Source organism: Ambystoma mexicanum, chromosome 5q (genome assembly GCF_040938575.1).
Source record: "Ambystoma mexicanum isolate Mex_15411 chromosome 5q, UKY_AmexF1_1, whole genome shotgun sequence".
NCBI lineage: Eukaryota > Metazoa > Chordata > Amphibia > Caudata > Ambystomatidae > Ambystoma > Ambystoma mexicanum.
The window spans coordinates 74616650-74640533 of NC_090933.1; the positions used below are offsets into that span (position 1 = coordinate 74616650).

Sequence of the window (23884 nt, forward strand, 5' to 3'; positions counted from 1 at the left end):
GACAACTAACCCACTGAACCTGGCCCTCCCATTGCGCATAACCACCTTTGACTCTCCCGATTCCAGACCTATGAGAGAGACTCACATTCCTGTATTTCTTGTTTATTTGTATATTGGTATTGTATATATGTCAATAACTCACATAATGCATATTCTGTTTGTATCCTTTGTATGTATGCAACCTAAGCCTAAGTATTCTTGTAACTGCTGCACCCGGCTACCCCTGGGTTTTGGAGCGCATAATCAAATAATAATGAACTAAACTAAAAACCTCCTCTCTTGTTGAGGTAGTACATGGCCTCTGTGTTGTCAGTCATTATCAGGACGTTCTTTCCCCATACAGAGGGCAGGAAGGCCTTCAGCGCTAGTCTGATTGCCCTCAGCTCCTAAAGTTGATGTGTAGTTTGGACTCCGATGAAGACCAATGACCGCTGATTGTCCGTTCGTTGGTGTGTGCTTCCCACCCCATGAGTGAGGCGTCCGTCACTACCGTTATCTCCAGGCATGGCTGCCAAAAAGATTCTCCCTTGAGAATGTTGTTCTCGCAAGCCCACCAAATCAGGTCTTGAGCAACTCTGCTCGAAACTTGCAGTTGATCGGACATATTCCCTGAAAATTGGGACCTCAGAGTTCTGAGAGCCCATTGAAGGGATACCATTCTCAATCAGGCCTCCGACACCAGGAAAATGCAGAACGCCATGAGACCGAGCAACCTAAAAAAAATAAAAATAAAAATAAAAAATAAAAAAAATAAATCGAAGGCCGGAAGATGTTGGGCATTCTGGAATTTTGCTACCATCTGCTGAATGTGTTGAGCTCTCACCTAAGGAGGCAAGGCTTTCCCTGAGGAAGTATCCAAGACCGCTCCGATGAACTGGAGTCTTTGGAATGGTATCATATGGGACTTGTAATTGAGGGAGAAGCCCAGTCTGTGTAGGAAGTGGCAGGTGATACTGAGACGTTCCTGGGCTTGTTCGGTTGAACGAGCCCTGATCAACTAGTCGTCCAGGCAGGGGTAGACGTGAATCCCCCTCTCCTGAGACTTGCTGCCACTACCACCATCAGCTTGGTGAAAACCCTTGGGCGGAGGTCAGCCCGTATGGCAGAACTCGAAACTGATAGTGAGAACCGCCAACCGAGAACCTCAGGTACTTTCTGTGCATGAGATGAATTGGTACAAGTAAGCATCCTGAAGATCCAATGATACCAACCAGACTTGAAGTTGGAGAGCCTGAAGGATCTGAGAAAGGGTAACCATCTTGAAATTGTCCTTCCTGAGTAACCTGTACGTTTAAGTCCAAGAGGGGTCTCAATCCGCTGTCCTTTTTGGGAATAAGAAAGTAGGGGGGACTACCAACCCTTGTTCCTCTTCGCTACAGGTACATGTTCCAATGCACCTTTCTCCAGCATGGTTAAAATTTCCTGCACAAGGCGTGGGTCTGGAATTTCAACAGAGTTGGCTCCCGGTGGATGATCTTGAGGACTTTTTTTTTTAAAGGAAGGCAGTTACCTAGGGCTACTGTTTCCAGTGCCCAAGCATCTGAAGTAATGCCCCGCCACTCGTTCAGATGCTGAGAGATTCTGCCTCCCATGGGGTCTTGTGGGTCAAGGCCTCAGAGTGATTTAGAGGTGGCTGCAGCAGTGGCTGAGGGTAAAGATGCCGCTGTTGGGGCCGATTTAGCACCCCTTCCTCATCCACCACGAGGGAATCTTCTTTGCCCCCTTTGTCCAGCCTTTCCTCGTCCTCTACCAACTGAGGAATAGAAGCGAAAATAACAACCCCTCCAGGAAGATGAGCCCAAGTAGGGATGTTGAGGTTGTCGAATGGAGGCGCTAAGGGACTTAGCCGCTACCTTGGAGGTCTGCAGCTTCTCCAGACTCTGATCTGCCTTGCTGCCGAACAACCTCGAGCCATCGAAAGGCATATTGAGCAGTCTGGCCTGCACATCCAGTGCAAACCGTTACTTTCTCAACCACGCAAACCTGCGCAGTACAGTGCTTGCAGCCATGGATCTGCTGATGCTGTCAGTAGTATCCAATCCTGATTGGAGACATTCTCCCATCGCTTCCTTACCATCTGTAACTAAATTTAGGAAGCCGTCCCTTTCCTCGCCTTCCAGAATGAGATCAGCCGGCCTTCCAGAATGTGATCAGCCGCCATGGCAACACAATCCCAGAGGGTGTAAGAAAATCTAGCTAATGCACATGAATTTTAGTAGACTTCAAGGCCATGCTGTCTGATGAGACCTTGCGAGCCCATGCCTCAACTTTCTTATCGTCTCTATCCGGGGGACAGAAGGATAGGCAGACTGTTTGAAGTAGTAGCCTGTACTACTAGACTCTCTGGGGTATGATGTTTTGTGAGATAGTCTGGATCACTGCTCGATGGTCTATGCTTCCTAGAGAAGTTCCTGTTCACAGCAGGCCCAGAGTCAGCCAATTGGCCACAGCCTTCCTCTGAAGGGCTTTGTGGAAGGGTAATATTGGGTCCTTCCTAGGTCCCTGTTCTAGGATGTCCATCATGTCACCCTGCTCATATGTCGGGGAAGCCCTACTCCAGCCCATATACTCTGACTCTGGTCATCAAATTTCTTTAACCTGAGGCAGCATGCTCTGGCGTGTCAGACCTGCCAAACTCCAATTCTGGAGAAGTAGCAAGTCCACTAGCAGACTGCAGGGAGTCACAGAGGTCTTTCATTCTTGATTCTGGATCAATGTGCGCTTCAGGTATATTTTTTTGCGCCAAAAATGATTAAGTCTCCTCATCAGAGGCACTTTCCTCTTCATATATGGTGGACATTGACGAGAGTCTTTTTGCGGTACAGGCTTACAGATTTTCTCCTGAACAATACGGGCCTCGATGAGTTCAAAGATTCTGTCGACAATGTCGAAGACTAATTCGATAAAGGCGTCGATTTGTCAGGAATCACCCTCGACGTCAAAGTAGTCAGCGCTGATGGCATTGACACAATCATCGAAGGCCGCAAAGATTTAAACTTTTTCGACGGCATCAGGGATGCATTCTATTTGCGAGTCGATACCTTCGGGCATGGCTCTTGCATGACTTTTGAGGGGGTCGAGGCCGCATTGTCAAAGATCTGCATTATCGACACTCTGAAAGAGTACCATTTACTATGGGAATCTGAACAAGTCGGGCACCTGATAACCTTCGTAGGAGTCCGAGGAAGAAGAGGGAGGTCTATGGCGTCTCTCTTTCACCTTCTTTGCAGAAGACGATGACTGCCTCAATCGGCTTCCCGACCGAGACCTCTTCGACCGTACATGGTGAGTGGAGTCTCTAGATTCCCTGGATTTCTTTTCCCTCTTCGAAGAAGACTTTGAAGCTTCCTTCCCCAACGCCAGCTTACCCCTGCGTTCCCAGAGAGCTTTTTCCATCATAGACTGATATGATCCGCAGTCTTTGTTACAATGCCCGGAGCACAGACACCAAGGGCAGACACATTGAGTGTCGGTTATGGACATTTTAGCCCCATAGTCGTAAAAATGTTTACATCCCGACTTTGGGGTTGATGGTGTTGAAGATGAATACATTTTTCTACAGAAAATCGAAGTGCGCAGTTAGTGCTCGAAGCAAAAGTTTACGGAAAAACAGAACTGCGGCCAACGGGCGCTGCACAAGCTATTTATACTACTGATGTTGGCGCTCCAGGGCGGCCCTCGAGGGAAATCGATGCCACAACATCGTGCACAGCGCCCTCTGCTGAGAATTTTATTTTTCCAAAGCAGCAAAACTGGCGAGATATGAATATCAAAGATGAGGAATGCGTGGGAGGACACAATCCATTCGAAATGCAGTTTTAAAGTGAAACTGTTCTTTCTTTTACTGAGGATTCCCAACCTGACGACAGGGAATATTCATGAGTATGTGAATCCATGTCAGAACCCATGCTGGAGAATGGGTAATACCCAGTCACAGACAGGATGTTCAGTACCCGGCTGACACCTGTAGCTAAGATGAAGCGAGCCTAGGGCCTAAACGCAGTTACATTTGTTGTTAAGTGGCATACTAATACAGCTGGTAAACAAGCGATAAAAGAATTCCCACAACGAATTTCATTTGATGAGGTGGAACTAAATTCTGTCCGGGTCCTACTGGACTCCAAAGGACATACGAAATTCCAGGGTATGATCAGAAATTGCACTATGGAGGAAATAAGCATCATAAAGCGGAATTACTCTTGGAGAGGGAGAAAAGTTTACATTAGAGAAAAAGTTATATGATCAGAATGACAAAAATGTGCATGCTTTTTACCCGGTCCTCACAAACATCAGTCCATTGCCCACCAATGGGGATGATACTCCACCTATCTATTTTCCTCCAGCAGTACCACAAAACCAGGCACTTCCCTCAACCCCTACAATACCTACCCATGCATATCACCCGTCACCACTACTCCTGAATTTCCTGGCACATCTGCACGGATGCCACATGCACTACCAAGAACATGGAATCATTTAGACATCCTGGATAGTACTGTCTCTCCCTCCACAATGTCCCCTCGAGAACTGAGGCACTTCAGGACGAATAGAGGGAAAGTGACATTGCGCACATAATGGATTTGAAGAAGATTTAAGGGAATTAGTATCATATGTGGGTGAGGATATTAATAAAAGGGAAAGGGGAGTTGATCAGGGTGTGGCTAGCAGCCATGCTGTGAGGAAGAGCTTTCTACGAGCTCCCGCACAATCCGCCCAGTGATTAGCTTTTCACCCAACCACGCAATGAATTTAAAGTAGAACCAAGGACCGGAGCAATACGGGAGCTGCCAGGGTGAGTTTCGTGGCCCGAGAGGTCTGGAACGAGGAGGAGCCATGTATCCCAGAGGCCAATAGAATCCAACATGGCGACCACGGCTTGAGAGACGGAGGAGAGTGAAACGCTGGAGGCGGTGGACGTGACAGGCGACCCCAGCACCGAGAAGCTGCCCACACACTGATGAGGCGAGGAATGCCGGGCTCCTAGGGACAACCACCGCAGAAGACCTGTAGCAGACCGAGAGGAGCTACGCTGGCGAAGCAAAGAGAGGTTCCACTGAAACAATGCACCTACCAGTGAGGGAAGATGGAACAGCAGATGCGGAGAACGGAGCGAGACAGCGAGGTACCTGGACCCCCTAGAGAGTGTAAACGAGGAGTGGAATGGCGAGAACTGCAATCCAGACCAGAGGTGAGAAGCAGGAGTGGTGGGACCTCCTCCTGGAGCTGGGAAGAGCGTCTACAGTGCACACGGCAGAAAGGAAACTGCTCTTCCGCTCAGCACATACAGTTTTAAGTGCACCCCGCACCCCCATCTGCACGCCTGAAAGGTCCATAGCCCGCAGAAGCTGGCAAAAGGAGCCTGGATGCACTAGAAGCCAACAGCAGACCCCAAAGTGCACCACCAGCTGAAGCATAAGAAGCACACTGTAGACCGACAGCCAGAGGGGATCAGAGGAAGCTGGCGCCTATAGCCCAGGAGAAAAGGCAACAACAAGACCAACACAGGAACTTGGAAAGCACAGGCAGAAACCAACCTGAGCAAAAAGGAACATCATATTGCGGAGAGAGACTGCAAGGTACTGGTACCCCTGGAGAGTGTAAACAAGGAGCGGAGGGATGGGAGCTGCAGCCGGACCACAGGTGAGAAGGAGCAGCGATGGGCGCCCACCCACTCCCGGCACCGGGAAGATTGCATACAGTGCACCCAAGCCAGACAGGAAATCACTCTCCCACCCCGAACACAGCTTAAAGTACACCCAGACCCCACCTGCTTGATTGAACAGCCCTCAGCCAGTAATCTACAGCCCATTGAAGCCGGCAAAGGGAGCCTCGAGGCAGAGACAGAAGCTAAAAAGACGCCACCAGCCCAGGTACTGGGGAAGACGGCATACTGAAGACCTGCAACTACAGGGGAGCAGGGGGTGCTGGCGCCCATTGCCCAGGGGAAAGGGCAGCAACAAAACATAGGGGAAGTTGGAAAGGCATATGCGGAACACAGCCTGAGCAAATAAAGTGACATCACAGCAGCAAGGAAACCGCACAAGCACACAACAAACAGAATGCAGATAAGGGTAAAAAAGGAAAAGGCAAGCAAACGGTCATGGAATCTTATGCACAAAAATGGAACACCAACATGGACCAACCAGGGTCGACTTAAACGCAACAGGTGAACAAGCAAGAGGGCCCAATTTTGGCAGCTATAGCAGCGCTAAAGACTAAGTAATCGTGGAAATTGGCCTACTGCAACAAGATGTGAGAGCATTTGCAGACAGCCTGAACACAGCAGAACTACAAGACAACACTACGACCATAGCTAGCACCAGGACCCAAATGGAAGAACTAAGGGACAAGGTGAAAGCCCTGGAACACTGCGCAGAAGATGCGGAAGGGAGAGCCTGCAGAAATAAAATAAGGATTCTTTGACTTCCTGAGGGAGAAGAAGGGAAAGAGCCCAGAAGGTATGTGGAAAACATGCTGCTGCAGAAGGTAGCGTTGGGTACGTTGTCCCAAGGATTCACAGTTGAGAGGGCACACAGATCGCTCAGGCAAAGTCCTCCACTGGTTGCCCCCCACCGACTCCCCGGGACTGATAGCCAAAATACTAAACTACAAAGACAGAGAAAAAGTCCTGGCTTTCTTCAGGCAAGGGGGAACCATTAAAAGAGGTGCCTCGAAACTAACAATATATCCAGATTACACCATCCTGGTCCAACAACAGAGCACGGTTAGTCCCGATCGAGGAGCGGCTATGAAGGGCGAACTTGGGAGGGACAGCAGCTCCCACACAGAAATGGCAATGCACCATAACAGACAAACTCTGGACATTACTATATGCAGGCCCTGAGAATCGCAGCGTGAAAGAGGGTGGAGGACATGTTGAAAACCTACGGGTATGCGAAAATAGAGAGAGCAGTACCAGCAGGAGCCGCACAAGGTGGCCCAGGAAACTGCCACAAACCCTAGTTGTAAATTTTAGACACCAGGTCAGAGACATCGAGCTGCCGCACATGGCCCGATGGAGGAAGAACGGAAGCGGGAGGAGCAGCTAGGCCTAAGAGAGAACATTAACACTGGTCCATTGTTTGGTTTGGCACTGTGTTGGGGATGTTACACACAGTTGGGGTTTTCTTGGCGGAAAAGGGGCTAGGGGGGAAGGCAGTCACATACAAAGGGACAATCTGTTTGGTGTTGTAGTTCTTTGGAGTTGCAATGGAGGGGGGCCAACGAAGTTAAAAGAATGGCTGGTGAGGAAGGGGAGGTTTATTATTAGGGACTTACACAGTGACATGTGTGAAAGACAGATGTGATGGACAGCTACGTAAGCAGAGCAATGGGAAAGATACAACCCTGGAAACCCACACCAGACGGGAACTAAAGGCTTCGGAATAGCCACCTGAAATGTCAGGGGACTCAATAGCTATATTAAGAGATTACGGGTGCAGACATACCTGAAAAGGAGGGGGATACAAATAGCGCTGTTGCAAGAAACGCACCATACAGAGGACGGGCAAGCAACAATAGCAAGCAAGTGGAGAGGTAAGCTATATGGTTCAACATACTCCGCATTCGCAAGAGGGGTACTGGTCTGGATAGCCCCCACACTCCACTTTCAGGTGCTAGAATTCAGAAAAGATGACGAGGGAAGGATGTAGTGGTGCACGGCCTACTGGAAAACAGACAAATATGCTTAATAAACACATGCCCCTAATCGAGATGCAACTACATTCTTCAAGTCCCTATACACCAGACGGACCATATACAGAGAGGCAAACTGGGCATGGGGAGGAGACTAACTGTACCATTAACCCTTGACTAGATAGGTCTGACGAGAAGCATAAGAAACCAGCGCCACCGGCCAAAGTATTAGGAGACCTCAGCTAGTAGACGTATGGATAGAGACTCATGGGGAGACACGTGAATACTCGCACTACTCAGCACCACACAGGACACACCAGAATAGCCTAATTTTTCACAGGTATTGAAACACTAGGTGAGTTTGGGGGAACTGAATACAAGGCCAGGGTCCTCTCGGATCACGCTCCATTGATAACATATTGGCAAACAGACACCAAGCGGGTCCCAATCCCAAACGGATGCCCGTGGGCTGAAGCCCTACACAAGGACATCTTCAGAAACCACCTCGAAGACAGAATAATGGAATACTTCTACACTAATACTGGTAGCGTTGCAAAAACAGGGTCACTATGGGAAGCCTTCAAGGTTGTCAGAGGCGCGGCAATAGGGAAAATGGGCTGCCTGAGGGTGGAAATACAGAGTACCCTGGAAAGCATTGAGAGATATAGCACAGGAAGAAAATGCACTCTCAGGAAGCAAGGCGAATGAGACGAGACTGATAGACCTGCGCCAAAAATGCATAGTGGAATAGGAAAGATTAGGGACACTGGACTACACAAAGTACACCCAGAAACTGCATAGGGCAGGAGACAAACCGGGGAGATTGCTAGCATAGGTATGTAGGCGTGAAGAACCCAGGGACATGATCAATAGGATACCACATGAAGACAGGACAGTGGTTAGAACGCAAAAGGAAATTAATAGCGTATTTGCTAGATTGTATCAGTACGAATACTCAAGGGACATCGACGCTGGAGACAGACATCGAGGACGCCCTGCGCAAGATAGACCTGCCACAGCTAGAAAGGGAGCAATCAGCCGAGCTAGACGCATCACTGACACTGGATGAAATTAGAAGTGATAGCCGACCTCCCGGCAAATTTTACAAGACCTACCCAGATGCATTAGCACCTAGACTATTAGAGGTGTACACAGAAGCATGCGAGGTAGGAACATTGCCCAGCAGCCTTGGGGACTCCACTATAGTAAATATACTTAAGCCAGAGAAACCCCTGCAAGACTGCAGATCCTACAGACCGCTCTCCATGATGAATCAGGACAGCGAAACATTGGCGGCTGTACTGTGGCAGGCAGCTGTACTGTGGCAAATAGACTTAGGACAGTGATAGGCAGCCTGATCCACATAGACCTGACTGGGAACGTCCTGGGGTGCTGCACCTTGTGGAATCTACGTAGATTACACAATGTAATAGACAGCACACACTACTGGGAGGAAGACTGCTCAGTGGCCTCCCTTGATGCAATCAAAGCCTTTGACTTGGTCCGGTGGGACTGGCTCATAAAGGCACTGGAGCGATTTGGGGTCGGCGACGCCTACATGAGGTGGGTGAAATTGATGTATATGGCGCCTAAAACTGGGATGAGAAGAGGGAAACAAACATCAGAGGCATGGCAGGTACAGATCGGCACAAAGCAGGGCCGTCCACAATCACCATTGCTATCTATGCTGGAGCCGTTGGCTGAAGAGAGTACACAGATGCATCATCCCATCCAGTTCTATCCCTGCATTTGATCTCCTTATATGCGGATGATGTGCTACTGTATGTCCACCACTTGGAGGATAACCTACCGAATCTTCTAGATGTCAGACAACTTTGCCAAACTGTCAGAAATTAAATAAACAGAAATCTTTCTAGTCTAGGGACATCACACATGGTTACAGAGGGCTGCTCCTTTCTATAGTCCATATATAAATGATGTGGCCCTTTTAACACTGATCGTGAATCGGCCATGTTTTTGCCAAGTGGCTTGTTCAGGGAACAGGAGGGGGGGTTGGGGAGGGGGGATTAATCACATGGTGGCAATAATTGGGTTAGTCCAAGATGGAGGGGCTTGACTCATCAATGGTGTAATTGAAAGATTTCTAGAGACCAGACTGATGCCCACACGCTGGCAAACAACCAGATCCCATCCTTATGTTTGCGGACGACGCAGTGCTACTCTCTTGCCCCAATGGGACTGTGCTGGCACCCGGAAATATTTGCAAAATTCTGCAAAACAAACGTGTTGTTTATGAATACACAAACAAGCCAGAGCAATGGTCTTTAGGGGGATATGGTTAAACAGTGTCCCAGAAGTAGACTTGGTATAGCTGATGGTCCGATAGACCAAGTACCCACCTATTATTACCTAGGCCTTACAGTGAAGGAGGACTGTACATGGAATGAGCAGCTGGTTAAAGCAAGGATGGCACAAGATACGGCGGTGCATTAACTAAATTTACCAGAGCACATGGGGGTGGGTCGGTCAGGGTTGCTCTTGAGGCTTATAAAGCTTAGGCAGGCAGCATGTTATGGCACTGAGCTTTGGGTCTGGTCCAATAGTTCGCCCTTGGCAAGTGTGGAAAACACATTTTTAAAGAACCTATTGGGCCTATTTACCAATGCACCCAATTTACCGGTCTCACTTGATTTAAACCTCCTTGAAGTGGCTTGCAGGGCAAAGCCAATTTACTATTGGATTAGACTGTGGTCCAACGAAAATCTTATTAGGTATAGGCAGGCAGTAGTGGATGTGCTGTCTCAAGGCGAAGCCATGCTATTGACTTGGTATCAGCATTTTAAAAAGGAACTCCAAGCTCTTGGGCTTAGTGACTTTTGGACCAAACCAGACATTATTTGTAGTGGCTCTAAAACACTCATTAGTGATGCATTAATCTTAGCAAGGGAGGAGGAAATGAGTTCAAAACTGGCCAATTCAAATCATCTTGCTAGTTATTGGTTGTTAAAGCAGACATTAGGCTATGAGGGCTATCTGGACACAATGCAACCTAAACATATGAGATCCTGGTTTACCAAGGCCCTGATAGGGCATAGTACCCATTGAAGCTGTCAGCAAGTGGAATTCTAATGATGCGTCCACCTGCCCTTATTGCGCAGATGTAATTGAAGATTTGGTCCACTTTGTCTTGTTCTGTTCCCAATATGCAAAACTGAGAATAATTGACCTGAAACGTGTTTTTAACGTGCAAGCTACTAGTACTACTACAGAGGCTATGATGTTATGATTTGCTGCTAAAGATAGCCTTGCAACCCACTTGATGGGTAATTACTTACTCAGTGCATGGAGAAGAACGACAAAGTGCCAATAAATAAGTGTCCGGGAAATCCAACTCGTATGTACAAGGAACCTTTTTGTTTTAAAGTTATTTTCTGAGAATAGGAGGGAATACAAATAAGTATTTTCCCACAATAGGCACCACCAGATGGGACTTCATTGCTGTTAGGACTAAATGTGCTGCGGGCGGAGAACAGGCAAAGGTGGATGTTGTGAGTGGGGCGCACTGCTGCTTTCCTTGCAGCCACACCTTAATTTGCCAGCTGATTTCTTCAACACGATTGGTCCCTGCAACTGAAGATCCCTGTTGGTGTGAGGAAAAGGAATTGACATTCCTGGGGGAGCACTGGAACAGAATACTGCAGAAAATTAGGTGAGTGTCCCAGAATCATATTTAATTTTTTTTATATGAAAATAAAACGCTGCATTCCTGTGGAAAGCATACGTTAATGAGCCATAGGGGAATGCACTTAGAAATGTAATGCTGTGTTCCCTGTGGCAAGCATACTGTTAATGAGCCATAGGGAAATATGCTTAGAAATGTAATGTGTTTCTATGGAAGCTTACTGTTAAAATGAACCATAGGGAAATACACTGTGCACACAGTTGAAAACATAGATTGAAGGACTCAGGAAATGAGTATGTAGACTGCATTGATTATGGGCATACTATATTTAAAGTGGGACATTATCAAAGCAACTTTGGTGATCACAAAAGGAAAGGGGAAGGGGAAACCAGGTACCAAGTAAGCGGTAAAGAGATGGGATTAAAATGCTGTAAGAGTCAACGGGAATTAGAAAAACATATGTCTAAACCACTGAAAGGAACGCCAGGATGGAATCCAATGATTAAAAAAAGGCCTGGAAGAGTTTTAGCAAAAACCCTGATTTGCAATTCCCATTTTATGGTTCTTTTGACCTAGAAAAAATAGGATATTTAGGGGAGGTGTTAACTGCTAAGGGTGATAAGGCTATCAGGCCCGTAGCCTTCAAGCAATAGGAAGATTTTTCCAGAAAAAAAAAATCTATGAAGGAAGCAGATTCAAAAACATATTTCACAATCTGAAAGCGATAAAGCGCACGCATTTAGTAATGAAAAATAAATTAAGGATTGTGAAGAGGAAGACAGTAAAGATAAAATAAGAAGAGTATGTGGCCAGGGCTTACCCCCTCAGCCCCGACACCCACATCAAAAAAGATCTTAGAGGATGAGATGGATCCATTGTTAGAAACTTTGATGGTAAAAAGACATCCTCCACCCCCCTATCGGGCTATTGGTGAAGAGATCATCTCCTCGCCACATTGTGCCCGTAGGATTAGAGCCAATGACAGAAAAGGTAGTGTTAGCATGGATAAACATGGACTACTAGTAGTGGAAGAGTATGTGACCCAGGAGCAAGCTACACTTGTATTTGCCACAGTACAAAGGCTGTGCAAACATGTGGGAGCTGCATTAAAAGTGAAACATTAAGGAGGAAGTGTATCCCCTGACAGATAATTATGAGGCCATGGACCAAGCAGTTAAGGAGTATAACATTGAGAAAGAATTCTGTCCTGCAATAGTGTCAACATTTTTAATATGGGTCATAAATGCCCCATCAAAGTCTATGTTAACTCAAGCATTTGCAATGAGAGGTGTGCCTGGGTTTGATACCGAGAACCCGACTCACCAGGTCCATGTCCCTTGGAGCCGTATGGAATTACTGTCCTTTACCAAAGATGAGCCAGATATTAGACAAAATCCAAAACATTGGTACGCCCAGACAGACTGGGTACTTAAAACTGGCCCACTTACATTGGAAGATATAGATCAGTTTTCATACATTCTGCCAGCAGATAGGCAGAACACAAGACAGTTTAGATCCTGTCATAAAGTGGGATGAGCTGACAGAGGCAGCGTATGAAAGAGGGAGGACTGGGGAAATGTCCAAAGAAATAATAGCTCTTTCAGCACTGCTAATAACACACATGCAGCAAGTGGTTCCCAGCAAGCAAATGAATTGCGACGAATTGACTGCATGCAGGAAGGAAGAAGGGGAGGCAGTTGAAAAATATTTTGCACGAAAAGAAGAAGCATTTACCCCGTTTAGTGGCATGGACATGGCTATGCCGGAGGGATAGAAAGCTTTTTGTTCACACTTTGTAGAGGGATTGTTGCCTCATCTAAAGAATGATATACAAACCTAGGAGTCTTACATGGCCAACTCAAACTGCTGTCAAGATTCAGACTATGGCTAGATATTATGCCAATTACCATGCTAATGATAAAGGGGAGGAAAAGGAGAAGAACATGGAGGAATTACAAACAAGAGCACTAATGCAACAGCATAAGTATTTTCACCCTAGGCAAGGCCAGCAATATTCATCTAGGAATCATTATAGCATAATAAACTGCACAGTGTAGGGCTGGTCCAAAGTCAAAAGCTCTGCTCCTGTACAGTTCAGCATAGGTCTTATATTGTGCATGGCTCAGCTTGTTACTGATGAGAGCTTTAAAATTGTTGGGAATGGATTAGCTAAAAACAATTGCATGCAACTCACACCAGTTCCCTTGCCATGGAATGCAGCTCTGCAAGAAAGTTGATATTTTAATATCTGTTTTATGTCATTTACCTGTTTTTAGGCACGCTTGTTTATTGTATCTGCACAAAAAGCAAGGCTGTACATTATCAGTACTAACTCAACAGCAAGGGGGGAAAAAACAGACTGCATATTTTTCTTCTACATTAGACAGTGGCAAAAGCACTTCCGAATAGTTTACGGGGTGTAGCGGCTGCAGCCATTTCTATGAACCTGGGCGATGCTATAATATTAAGACATCAAGTTACATAGTTTGTGCCGCATGCAACTTGATATGTTATCAACTAAAACAAAACAGCACAAACAAATGTCAGGTTGAAGAGATATGAGCTGGCAGTGTTCGCTTCAAATATTCCCATGTAGCGTTGTGATACTCTAAATCATGTTACCTTGCTACCCCTTCCCATAAAATGAATTAAAAGAAATGTTTTTATTGGCCAAATTGCAAAGGCAATCATACAGTCCCTTGTATTACACGTGTATATTACACACATGATACCACCAGAAGACATATGTTGATAAATATTCTTGAGATGGAGCCAACTATTAAGGCTGCGGCAGCTGAGTAAGACCTTCAGAAATGGAAACAAATACGTAGATGGTTATTTGCTAATAAATGTAAGATGAGAAAAGAAATGGAAATTACCACATACGTATTTACCTTTAATGTTGTTCTACGCTCAGGGCCCAACTTATGTAGGTGCAGAAGGAATGTGTAGGGTTGCCTACTACAAGTGAGGAGTAACACTAAAATTCAAGATCACCCATGGTTGCGTACTGGAGAACCGTTTAGTATGTGTGTCCTGTAACATTGGTGAGTGAGACAAAGCACAAAAGAATAAAAAAGGCATTTAGCTACCTGAATTTCTTTTGAAGCATTACAGCCAGAGTTTGATAAAGTTGTCGCCTTGCCTTAGAGAAATATGTTAATAGTATGTTAGTGCCAGTATGTTGGTTTAGCAAATAACCAGAAGCATTTGCCAGTTAGAACAGTACTGCAGTGAGCATTGTTAAAAATACAAAGTATTTACCCCCGATTGGGCCTGCCTTATGCTATATGGAGCAATAGCAATGTATACATTGTTAAATGCTGCATTCAAGTTTTGGATGTTCTCTTCATGAGGTAGATATGGGACGTCAAGCTACCAAAACATGTGTTCTATCCGCTGATAGAAAACTACTGTAAGAGTTACGTAAACACTTGTTTATTCTCTGCAAACAGGTTCTAAAATATCATTGGAAGGGGACAGGACACTGCATCCTGGCTGGTGAATCGGTGTTTGTAAGCATCAGGACTGCAGCCAAGTAAGGGGGGAAAAAGGCATTGCAGGCAGTGCTCACCTTTGGACAGAAGTGAAAATTTTGTGGCTGCTAGTTTTGGATCCACATTTCTATGCTTAAAAACAAGATTCATCCTTCTACCCACACCATTGCCTGATCTGTCACGTACTAAAAAGATACCCCTTCTGTTGAAACATTTGATAGTTGCATAATTTCTGTTCTTCGAAAGACAATTTTGGGTCAGAGGAATCACAATATGCAGGACAATGTCAGCGGATCTGCAAATGGAGAAAAGGAAATAAACTATGGGCAAGGCCACCATTAAAGACTAACTAGGGGTAAAAAGAGACAGCCCAAGGAGCAATTTGGCTCAGTACGATCTGTCCTGATGGAATTTTACTTTACTGTTGTACGTTGCTCCATAATAAGCTACGCCAGAACCACGTTATGTTACTTGGCATTTATATAGTGCTCTATATATCATTGGTATGACCTCAAAGCGCTTGTAGGTTAAACGCCCCCAGGAACCGTAGTTCTGGTCAGAGAGCTAGTGTTGTAGGGTGTGTGGGTGCACCAGATGTGTGCAGCTGGTGTAATTGCTGGGTGGTAGCTGCATCCTAGCATTGGGTGTGGTGCTGGAGATATCAGTTGGATGTGTGCAGTCTGGTGGGTGGACACCCAGACTGGGCTCTGGCTGCGTTAGGCCTCAAAGATGCATATGTGAGCAAGTAGGCCGGAATGTGCTTGGCTAGCTTCGTTTTATTAGGGTGCTGAGGTGTTCATGGGGTCGTATTCGTATGTGAACAGCTAGGCCGAATTAATCAGGGGTATTGCTGTGTTCTAGTTGAAGGATGGTGTATAGTAGAGAGTAGGCATAGTAATGTGATATGAGGGTTATCTTTAAAGCGCCCGAGACCAGGCACGTGAACAGAATGGCAGGGAACATAACGACACACAGAGACAGGGGGCTGGGCTTACAGCGACAGGGGGGATACAGATGTAAAGCAACAGCATGGGGAACAGGAAGGCAGGGTACACAGTGATAAACCTGAGGGGCATTTTAACATTCACATTCATATTTCTGTCCGGATGCGATTCAGAACAATGTTCATAGCTCTACCCAAGGGAGGGACATGCCAACATTTGCATTTCTATCTAGAAGCAACACTGGCTAACATTGACAAGTATGGCTATTTCATCTCAGAGGATTTGTTCACAGAAGAGAAAATAAAATCATACCAAGAGGTTGTGCCTGCAGTACTGATAACTGAATGTTTTTCGATTCGGTCAGTAGGTTATTAGTGGAATGTTATGTGGCCCATCTGCGTTTAGTATAGCAATTCATACTTAACTTTAGAATCCACTAAAAATGTTTTATTGTGCAAGAGAACGTGATTAGAGGAATATTAGCTATAGACATGGCAGATTAAGTAGATGTTTAAAAGAACTACGTAACAAAAAGGGTCAATTGTGAGCTATGTATTTTATATTGTAGGCTTTGGAAGCCGGTTTTTGCAGGTTCTCTGAAACAGAAAACTGCAAACATATCTTGCTTTAGAACTTTTTAACTTGCAATTTAGGTGAATGCCTATGTATGGATTCAGCTGCCCACCTCTCCTGATAGAGAAAGTTTTAGTATGTTGCATAGCCTAGGAACAGCTGCGGACGAGTAAGTGGATACCCTGGCCGAAGTGCAAATTCAGCCAGGTTTAAAGACCTTTTGTAAGAGTAACCTAGCTGTGAAATGTATAAAGTCTCTCCTTTGACTGGGGGAAAACAGAGACAGATAGAGAGGGCAGGTGGTTCCCATGGCAAAATTGTTCGACCATGTGGAAATACCTGCAGCTTTATAATAAAACCTGTGTCTGAGAATAAAAAATTATGTTCCAGTGGTTTCATTTTTGCATTAAAGTTATTGTCTGAGATTAGGTGGGAAAACAAAAGTATTTTCCAACATAAGCTTTAACACTCAGACTTGGCTTGCGTTCCTGTTAACATACTGTAGCCTCAAGCTATCTGAGCCAAATAGGATTTGTTGTTGCTATTCTAGAATGTTATGCTTTTTTATATTGTAATTGATCACCTCCGACCACTGATTAACCATGGTATTTTATTATTCTATTAAGTCACATTGATGTGTATTCAGACCATCCTATGAATGATGTTTTAACAATTTAATACGGATTCTATTGTTATTCACTGGTTTTATTCATGCTTTATCACTATGTATTATATGCTTTGGCTTTTATGGCACATGTGGTGAAATAAAGTATTAACAAACAAACATTGGTCTCATCCCCATTTTGGGGATGCAATTCAATAATATTCATCTGTGTGGTCTATTCAAACCTACCACATTGGCAGGAAAGATGTACCCCCACACACCTGCATCTGTCTCTTGGCCTGATCTTTTCCCCACCTCAATCCTCAAGCCGGTAATATTGTTGCTTCTTAAATTGGACAACTGAATGTCAATCAAAATGTTTATTTGGATCAAATGATCCATCAAACACTAACAAAATACAATGAGCCAATACATAATAGGATGAAATTACTGCTCACACTATACATGAAATACCATTTTTCAAAAATGAATACCAATCACCATACAACTTGCTATAAAAATGAATAAAATAGCATTTCAAACAAAGTGTTCATAAATACCAATACACATGTCAACCGGTAAGGTGCCACCATATTAATGCGTAGATATTAAAAAATGGAGGGATTTTTAATAGAAAGTCATGGGGGGCCAAGAGCCACAGAAAACTCCATCATAAGAACCAGCGTGCAGGATCTATGATCGGATGGTAATTCGCCCACAAGTTGAATAATCCCATCCTCAGCCACACAGTTAGAACTAGCAGACTTTGTTATGGTACCATTACTCGTGATGAAACCTTTATTTATTGTGCCAGAACCATCTATATACTGCAAGAGGCCCTTCATTTCAGTAATTAAAACAATGACCTCGTTGATTGGTTCAAACATTTTATATAGTTGTTTCTGCTTATCTTTTGGCAACATCGATATTTTGTCTTTTCTTCTCGACACACTTGGCCACAAACTTAACTGGTAGTACCACAAACAACCCTCGAAAAATTGGATCAGACGGTAGCAATTGGCTCAAGAATACCACAGAAAAGACCACACTTCAATTGCCCACTCGGTTATACTGCAAGAGAAGGCGATGTGAAGAATAAAAAAGTGCTCAGCCCCAAACGGAATGCCCCCAGCACCAGCTGTAGTGAACGCTGGTGTAAGAGCAGTAGTCAAAATGGCTGCCGTGGACTGTGGAGTTTGCGCCGCCATTTTGTCGACACCTGAGATGAACTCCGTCACAGGAGAAAGTGAGGCAATGGTCTCCTCAGGGGAGTCAGGGGTCGTATCTGACATTTTAGCCTTGAAACAAGGACCCTCGGCCGAGCTGGTACTGGCAGATCTAGGGTGTTTACTGGACACCTTAGGGACTGCCCCAGAATTAGCCTCCAGTGGAGGAACCTCGGCAGAGCCGGTACTCGAAGGCCTGTGGTGCATGACCACCTTCTTTGCCCCCTAGACAGAACCACCACGACCCTGAGCATGGGAAGGTTAAGGAATGTACCTCACTGACAGGACTCTCAAAGAGGATCCCTCAATTCTGCTAGTACTGGATTTAGCCCCAAGAAGCGGAACCTCAGGATGGAACCTGGGACGTTTAGTTCCCTCAAAAGGGGCCTCGAGTCACAACTCTGTGTGGAAAGCTCCAGAAATGGAGACCTCAGGGCAAACCCTGCTGTCCGTATGGAAAGCTCCAGAAATGGAGACCTCAGGGCGCCCCCAGGTATCCAGAACCACAGAAGAAATGGGCTGAATTTTAGCCCCCAAACGGGGCACCTGAGACGAATGGCCGGTTTTGGCAGGCCCTCTATGGGTACCCTCGGAGGAAGCTCCGGTGTGCCTATTAGGCCCCTTGTGGGACACCTCAGGGATGCCCCTGGTAGAAGAGCTACTTGAGTCCCTCCCGGTCTTGGAGTCCCCTGGCCAGGGTGCTCTAAAAAGTAAAGAACTTGCCAGGCATTTATTTTTCTTGTTGATAAAGAGCTGCAAATGAGGTGGAGGAACCCGTTGAAACACCTCCTCCCACCGAAGACGACTATGCTGGAGTGCCCGGACGGAGAGGGAGTCACAATAAAAACACGAGTCCCAACGATGTTCCGGGCCCAGACACTCCAGTCAAACAGTGAGGATCCACCCTCCGGAACGGCGTTCACAGGAATCCCAGACGCTCCGGCATAGACGTAGGACTAGATGACGCCTACCACGTAAATATAAAAGAAGGACAACAACACAATTGTTTATTATTTTTACAAAAGTGCTCCGGTCCCATCCCGAAGGACGGAATGTCCCACAAGTATGTAGGAAATGGAGTATTGTGCTAAAACAATTACTTAAATTTGGCAAGCCAGTCCAGACAAGTCCTTGGACAGACCTTTGCGCTAAGCAAGCTGTCTTGGAAAAAAATGGACAACCCATGTGAGAAAAGGTGAAAAGATGGAGAGGATGAAATACCACATATGGGAGCAATAAGAGACTTGAATGCAGTAGCAAAGGAAGAAACTATCACTACTGCCTGGAAGAAGTAACCATGCATCTCTTAACGGCCATGAATAACTAGGTGCCAATAAATAATTATTACAAAAACATTACCGTTTTCCAGTTAACATATTTTTATTTGCTTTTAAAATCCTCCCATTGGTAATTGGGCTTACATTTTCTACTCTAAAAAAAATCATTTTACCCCAACTTTAAAAAATAGGGAGTAAAAAACTCCCACTCCAAAATCCTATCTGGAGCACTGTTTATTCCATTTCTCTGCTTAAAATAGCAAGGTTGTAGCCCTGGTGTGTAATGTCTCAAAGGACAACTAGGAAGCCCCCTTGCCTCTTATTTAACTTGTTGATTAAGTCCCCTGCGGCAGTCATTACAAAACATGACGACATATCAGATGTGCAAATCAAGTGCAGTTATTCAAAGGAATGGCTGTATACAGACAACATACTTGCATTCCTAAATAATCCTAAATCATATGCCAGGCTCTTGCTGGCTCTTTGGTCCTTCAGTGTCATCTTAGGTTTCAAGATTATTACCTCACAGAGGAGTCTTTCCGATAGCTTTTGCATGTCACCAAGCAATATTCCAGGATTGGGGTGTTAATTTGGCAAGGGTAGGTTTACCATGTCTGGGGAGCAGGATTATTCGAAACGTTAAGCATATTTTGTCAGCAAACATGGAGTATAAACTGCATGAAATGATTTTGAATGTTAGCAGATGACTCAAACTTGCGCATATAGAAACTATAACAAATGCCTCGCCCATTGTATGTGTTTAGTGTGCTTGCCCCACAACTTGTTGCAAAGGATGTTAAAAAAAAAAAAATGAAAATGTTTTTGCAGGGAGGTGGACATGCAGTAATTCCAAAATTGCGAAGTTTTATTCTCCTAATCCGATTTTACCTGTTACCACAGTGCCTTTAATGAAAAAGAGATGCCTCCACCACTAGTCCCAGCCGCATGACCCCAGAGAACACTGCTGTGCATCAATACAATGAGAAGTTACACCACTCACATGAACCTTTGCTTGCCATTTCTAGACAACTGGTTTCTAACCTTTCCCCTCCAATAACTGTGCATGTACTCAAAGAATGTAAAGTGGGAACGGCGGCGATGGGCCAAATCTTCATGCTAATTTATCACTGTGGGAAATCCCTACATATACAGTTAACAACAAGAAACGTCATTGGAAGTCTTACAAAGAATCTGTTATTGGAAACATCACTTATGCTCAACCTTTGGGCTCTCTACAACAATTTGAATACTTGAGGTATATTAAAGGAATATTGTTTTTTGTGGAAATCTTTCACTGATTTGTATGGTAGTATAACAGGATGGGGGAAGTGAGGTATGAGGGTTTTTTGTTTTTTAGGTTTTGTCCTTTTGTCTATATGTCATGGGATTTGGTCAATCCTGCTGTGTAGATAATTTTGTTTTGTTAATACTTACTATATATTTGATTCTCATTTGATTATTGTTACTTGTTTATTTTATTTTTGTATTGTTCATGTCCATGTATCTCATTATGTGGAATATTTACTGATCTGGGTTTATGGGAAGCTTTAAAGCTGATTTTGTTGTTCTTATGTTATCCTTCCTTGTTTGAATTTGTATGCAAATTATAAATAAAGTTGATAAATGTTTTAATAAAAAGAAATTGAGAAACAATTTAGCTGGAAAGTATGCTGCGATTGCTAGACTGATACGCTGTCCACGGTCAACCAGCTCCAAACTTCTCTCACCATCATTACAGAGCTAAGCATGAATGGATGCATTGTTGGCCTCTGTCATATACAAATTATTAATCTCAGCTGAAGCAAAAACAGATATCTGCCATAATTGACTAGATTTGATCTTGGACTGAGCCAACAAATAGTCTGTTCAAAGGAGAAGCGTCCTAGTTAGGCATATCTCTGTATGAAGACCGACCTAAACCAGTGAGACGTGTAGGCGCGGACTAACCATAGCCTGAATTGGTCACTTACCATGGAACTGAAAGCTAATATATGGCACCTATGGACATGTGTTGGTATTCTAAAGTCAGTGCTGGTATTCATTTATGCATTATTTGAAGCCGTGGAAAAGAAACAATATTGGTATGAGACATTGCAATGCATGGAGATGGTCAGAATTCAATTTCCCAAAATAGCCATTTACCATAAAACGTGGATGCCTGCCCCCGAATATGCACCTCTAGCAGAAACATGTGATGCTACTGCACCTTAGTCGTGGCTAAAATACACATACTCAAGTACGCCACAGGTGCACAAATCCCCACCTTTGAAGGCTACTTCACAACGTGGTTTTGTTGTTAACAGGAGAGGGTGTCCAACAACAAAGGAGATATGCTAGATAAATATTCTGACAAGTGGTATATTTTCAATGAATTAAATTTCAAAAGGATGTTTTAGTCCAAATCCGTCAAGTGCGTTGTGCAGTTTTGTTTCTCGTTAAAGTCTCACAATTATATAAATGGTGAGAAAAGCAGTCTGTGAATTAGTCATTGTAATTTTCTGTAATGCAGGCAATACGTTTGATTTCTCTTTATAGATCAATAACTATTCAAGTGTTCCAGGAAAAGATGCGGATTGACTCCAATCCCAATACAAATACTAATGAGCGACGACTAATGTTATACATTTATGTGGTTACTAGTCAATATATCTGTATTAACTTTTCGATTCAATAAAAAGATGCATGAAAAAACAGTTTGATGATCTGAAAAATAAGAAAACAAGCCAGCACTTAGTTACATTTTCTTAAAACATTAATGGTGGCAATGAAATAGCTTACCTCTTTCACTAGCATCATCAACTAAAATAACCTCTTCAAGCAAATGGCGTGGTGATCGATTTATCACACTATGCACAGTCCGCAGGAGTGTAGTCCAGGCTTCGTTGTGAAAGACTATCACAACACTAGTCGTGAGCAGGTGATCTGCATACACTTTTGTTTTACACCTGTAGAATGAAAACATTTGCTTTTTACCTGTATGTACGCTAGTATATTGAACATGAAGACCAAACAAGCCTTGCACTAAGCCAAAAGGATCAGCATTTCAACTAGAAGGTTGCCCCACAGTCAAAGTAGCCAAGCCCCACACCCAAATCTCACATGTGGCAAGGAAAAGTGAAGGCATTTAGGACTTTAGAATTGAAAATGTGACCATTCATTTTACTGGTGGAAATAAAAACTGTGGCTGTTCCTAGGACTGGTATGCCATTCTATTACTTCTGTGTGTTCAATAACAAACCTTGTGTTGAACCTAAAGTGGCCCTTTGGAAAAGACATTCAAAAACACATTCAAAGCTTCTGCATGTCTCAATGAGTGACCATGCAAGATCAGGTCACGTAAAAAATAATTCTGTAGTAATAAATGAAGCTAAACATTGGGCCTTCGGCAGAAAATGAAATTATGGATTTTCTACATGTGCCAGAATTCAAAGAGGGAAACTACTGATAAGGGCTCCAGGAAGAGTGTGGCTTTATAATGAATTTTCTTTTTCTTACTAAAGGTTTGTACTAGATATAGCACAAGACCCACTAATAAAACACGCCATGAGCACAGTTGTGAGATGTAACCCCATGGATAAGGATGGGTTTAGAAACATACTTTTAGTATCTTTTCTATTCTCCAATTAGATTTTCTTAAAGGCTCAACTGATAGGAACATATTTCAAGAATGTTTGGTTAAAGAATAGATGCCATGTTATAATGACAAAGGAGCTATATCTAAACAAGATGTTGGGCTAAGGCAGGATACCATACTATTAAACAGTTTGAATCAGTTAACAAAGGCCTAATTTTATAATCAACAAACACAGGTAAAGCCAAACGGTTATGTTTGTCAAAAGTCAAGTTCAACTTCAAACCCCTTCATCATGAGTAACAAATTCACACTATTAACAGCACTAACAGTTCTTACTTAAAACACAGGCACACATGATAAACAAAGTCATGATAATTAATTTTAAGTGCCAAGGGCGAGATAGCTCGTCCTTGGGATTACCTCCCCAGTGCCAAGGACGAGACAGCTCGTCCTTGGCGCTTAAGGGCTTAAGGAAGGAGAACATGTTAGAAGGCTTTGAAAGGTGAAATCCGAAATCACCAAAAAAGGCCTTGGCACTGGTGGGGAAAACCCATGGCAGTTAAAAGGTGAATATCAATTAGGAATCAAATTACAGATTGCATCTATTGCTACTAAAATAGCATTAAGGAATTGAGAATTAGGCATCGAAAATACATTGGAGAGCAGAATTTTCAGAAAAAACAAGTCAACTATTTTACATGCCACTAGTGGACAAGATCAACACAGCAAAAGGGGAAATTATAAGTGCTATAGGAAATTGTCATCAAGAAGTGACATGTTCCAAACAAATGCTCAAGGCAAAATGTCTACAAACAAGGTAGAGAAAAAAGGATATCAAAAGCAATTCACTATGCACAAAACAAGCAAAAACAAAGTTTTTCATTACTAAAAGCAACTCTAATGTGAAAACA

At 44.1% G+C, this 23884-nt stretch overlaps 1 protein-coding gene across 3 annotated transcripts in view; it reads right to left on the reverse strand.

Moving 5' to 3' along the window:
- Positions 1 to 23884, reverse strand: part of GALNT1 (polypeptide N-acetylgalactosaminyltransferase 1) — a 1063390-nt gene that overhangs the window by 607533 nt on the left and 431973 nt on the right. For all 3 annotated transcript variants that reach the window (XM_069620546.1, XM_069620547.1, XM_069620548.1), the window contains exon 4: positions 22178 to 22344. In XM_069620546.1, coding sequence (XP_069476647.1) covers positions 22178 to 22344 — 167 coding nt within the window. The remainder of the gene's footprint in view (positions 1 to 22177; positions 22345 to 23884) is intronic.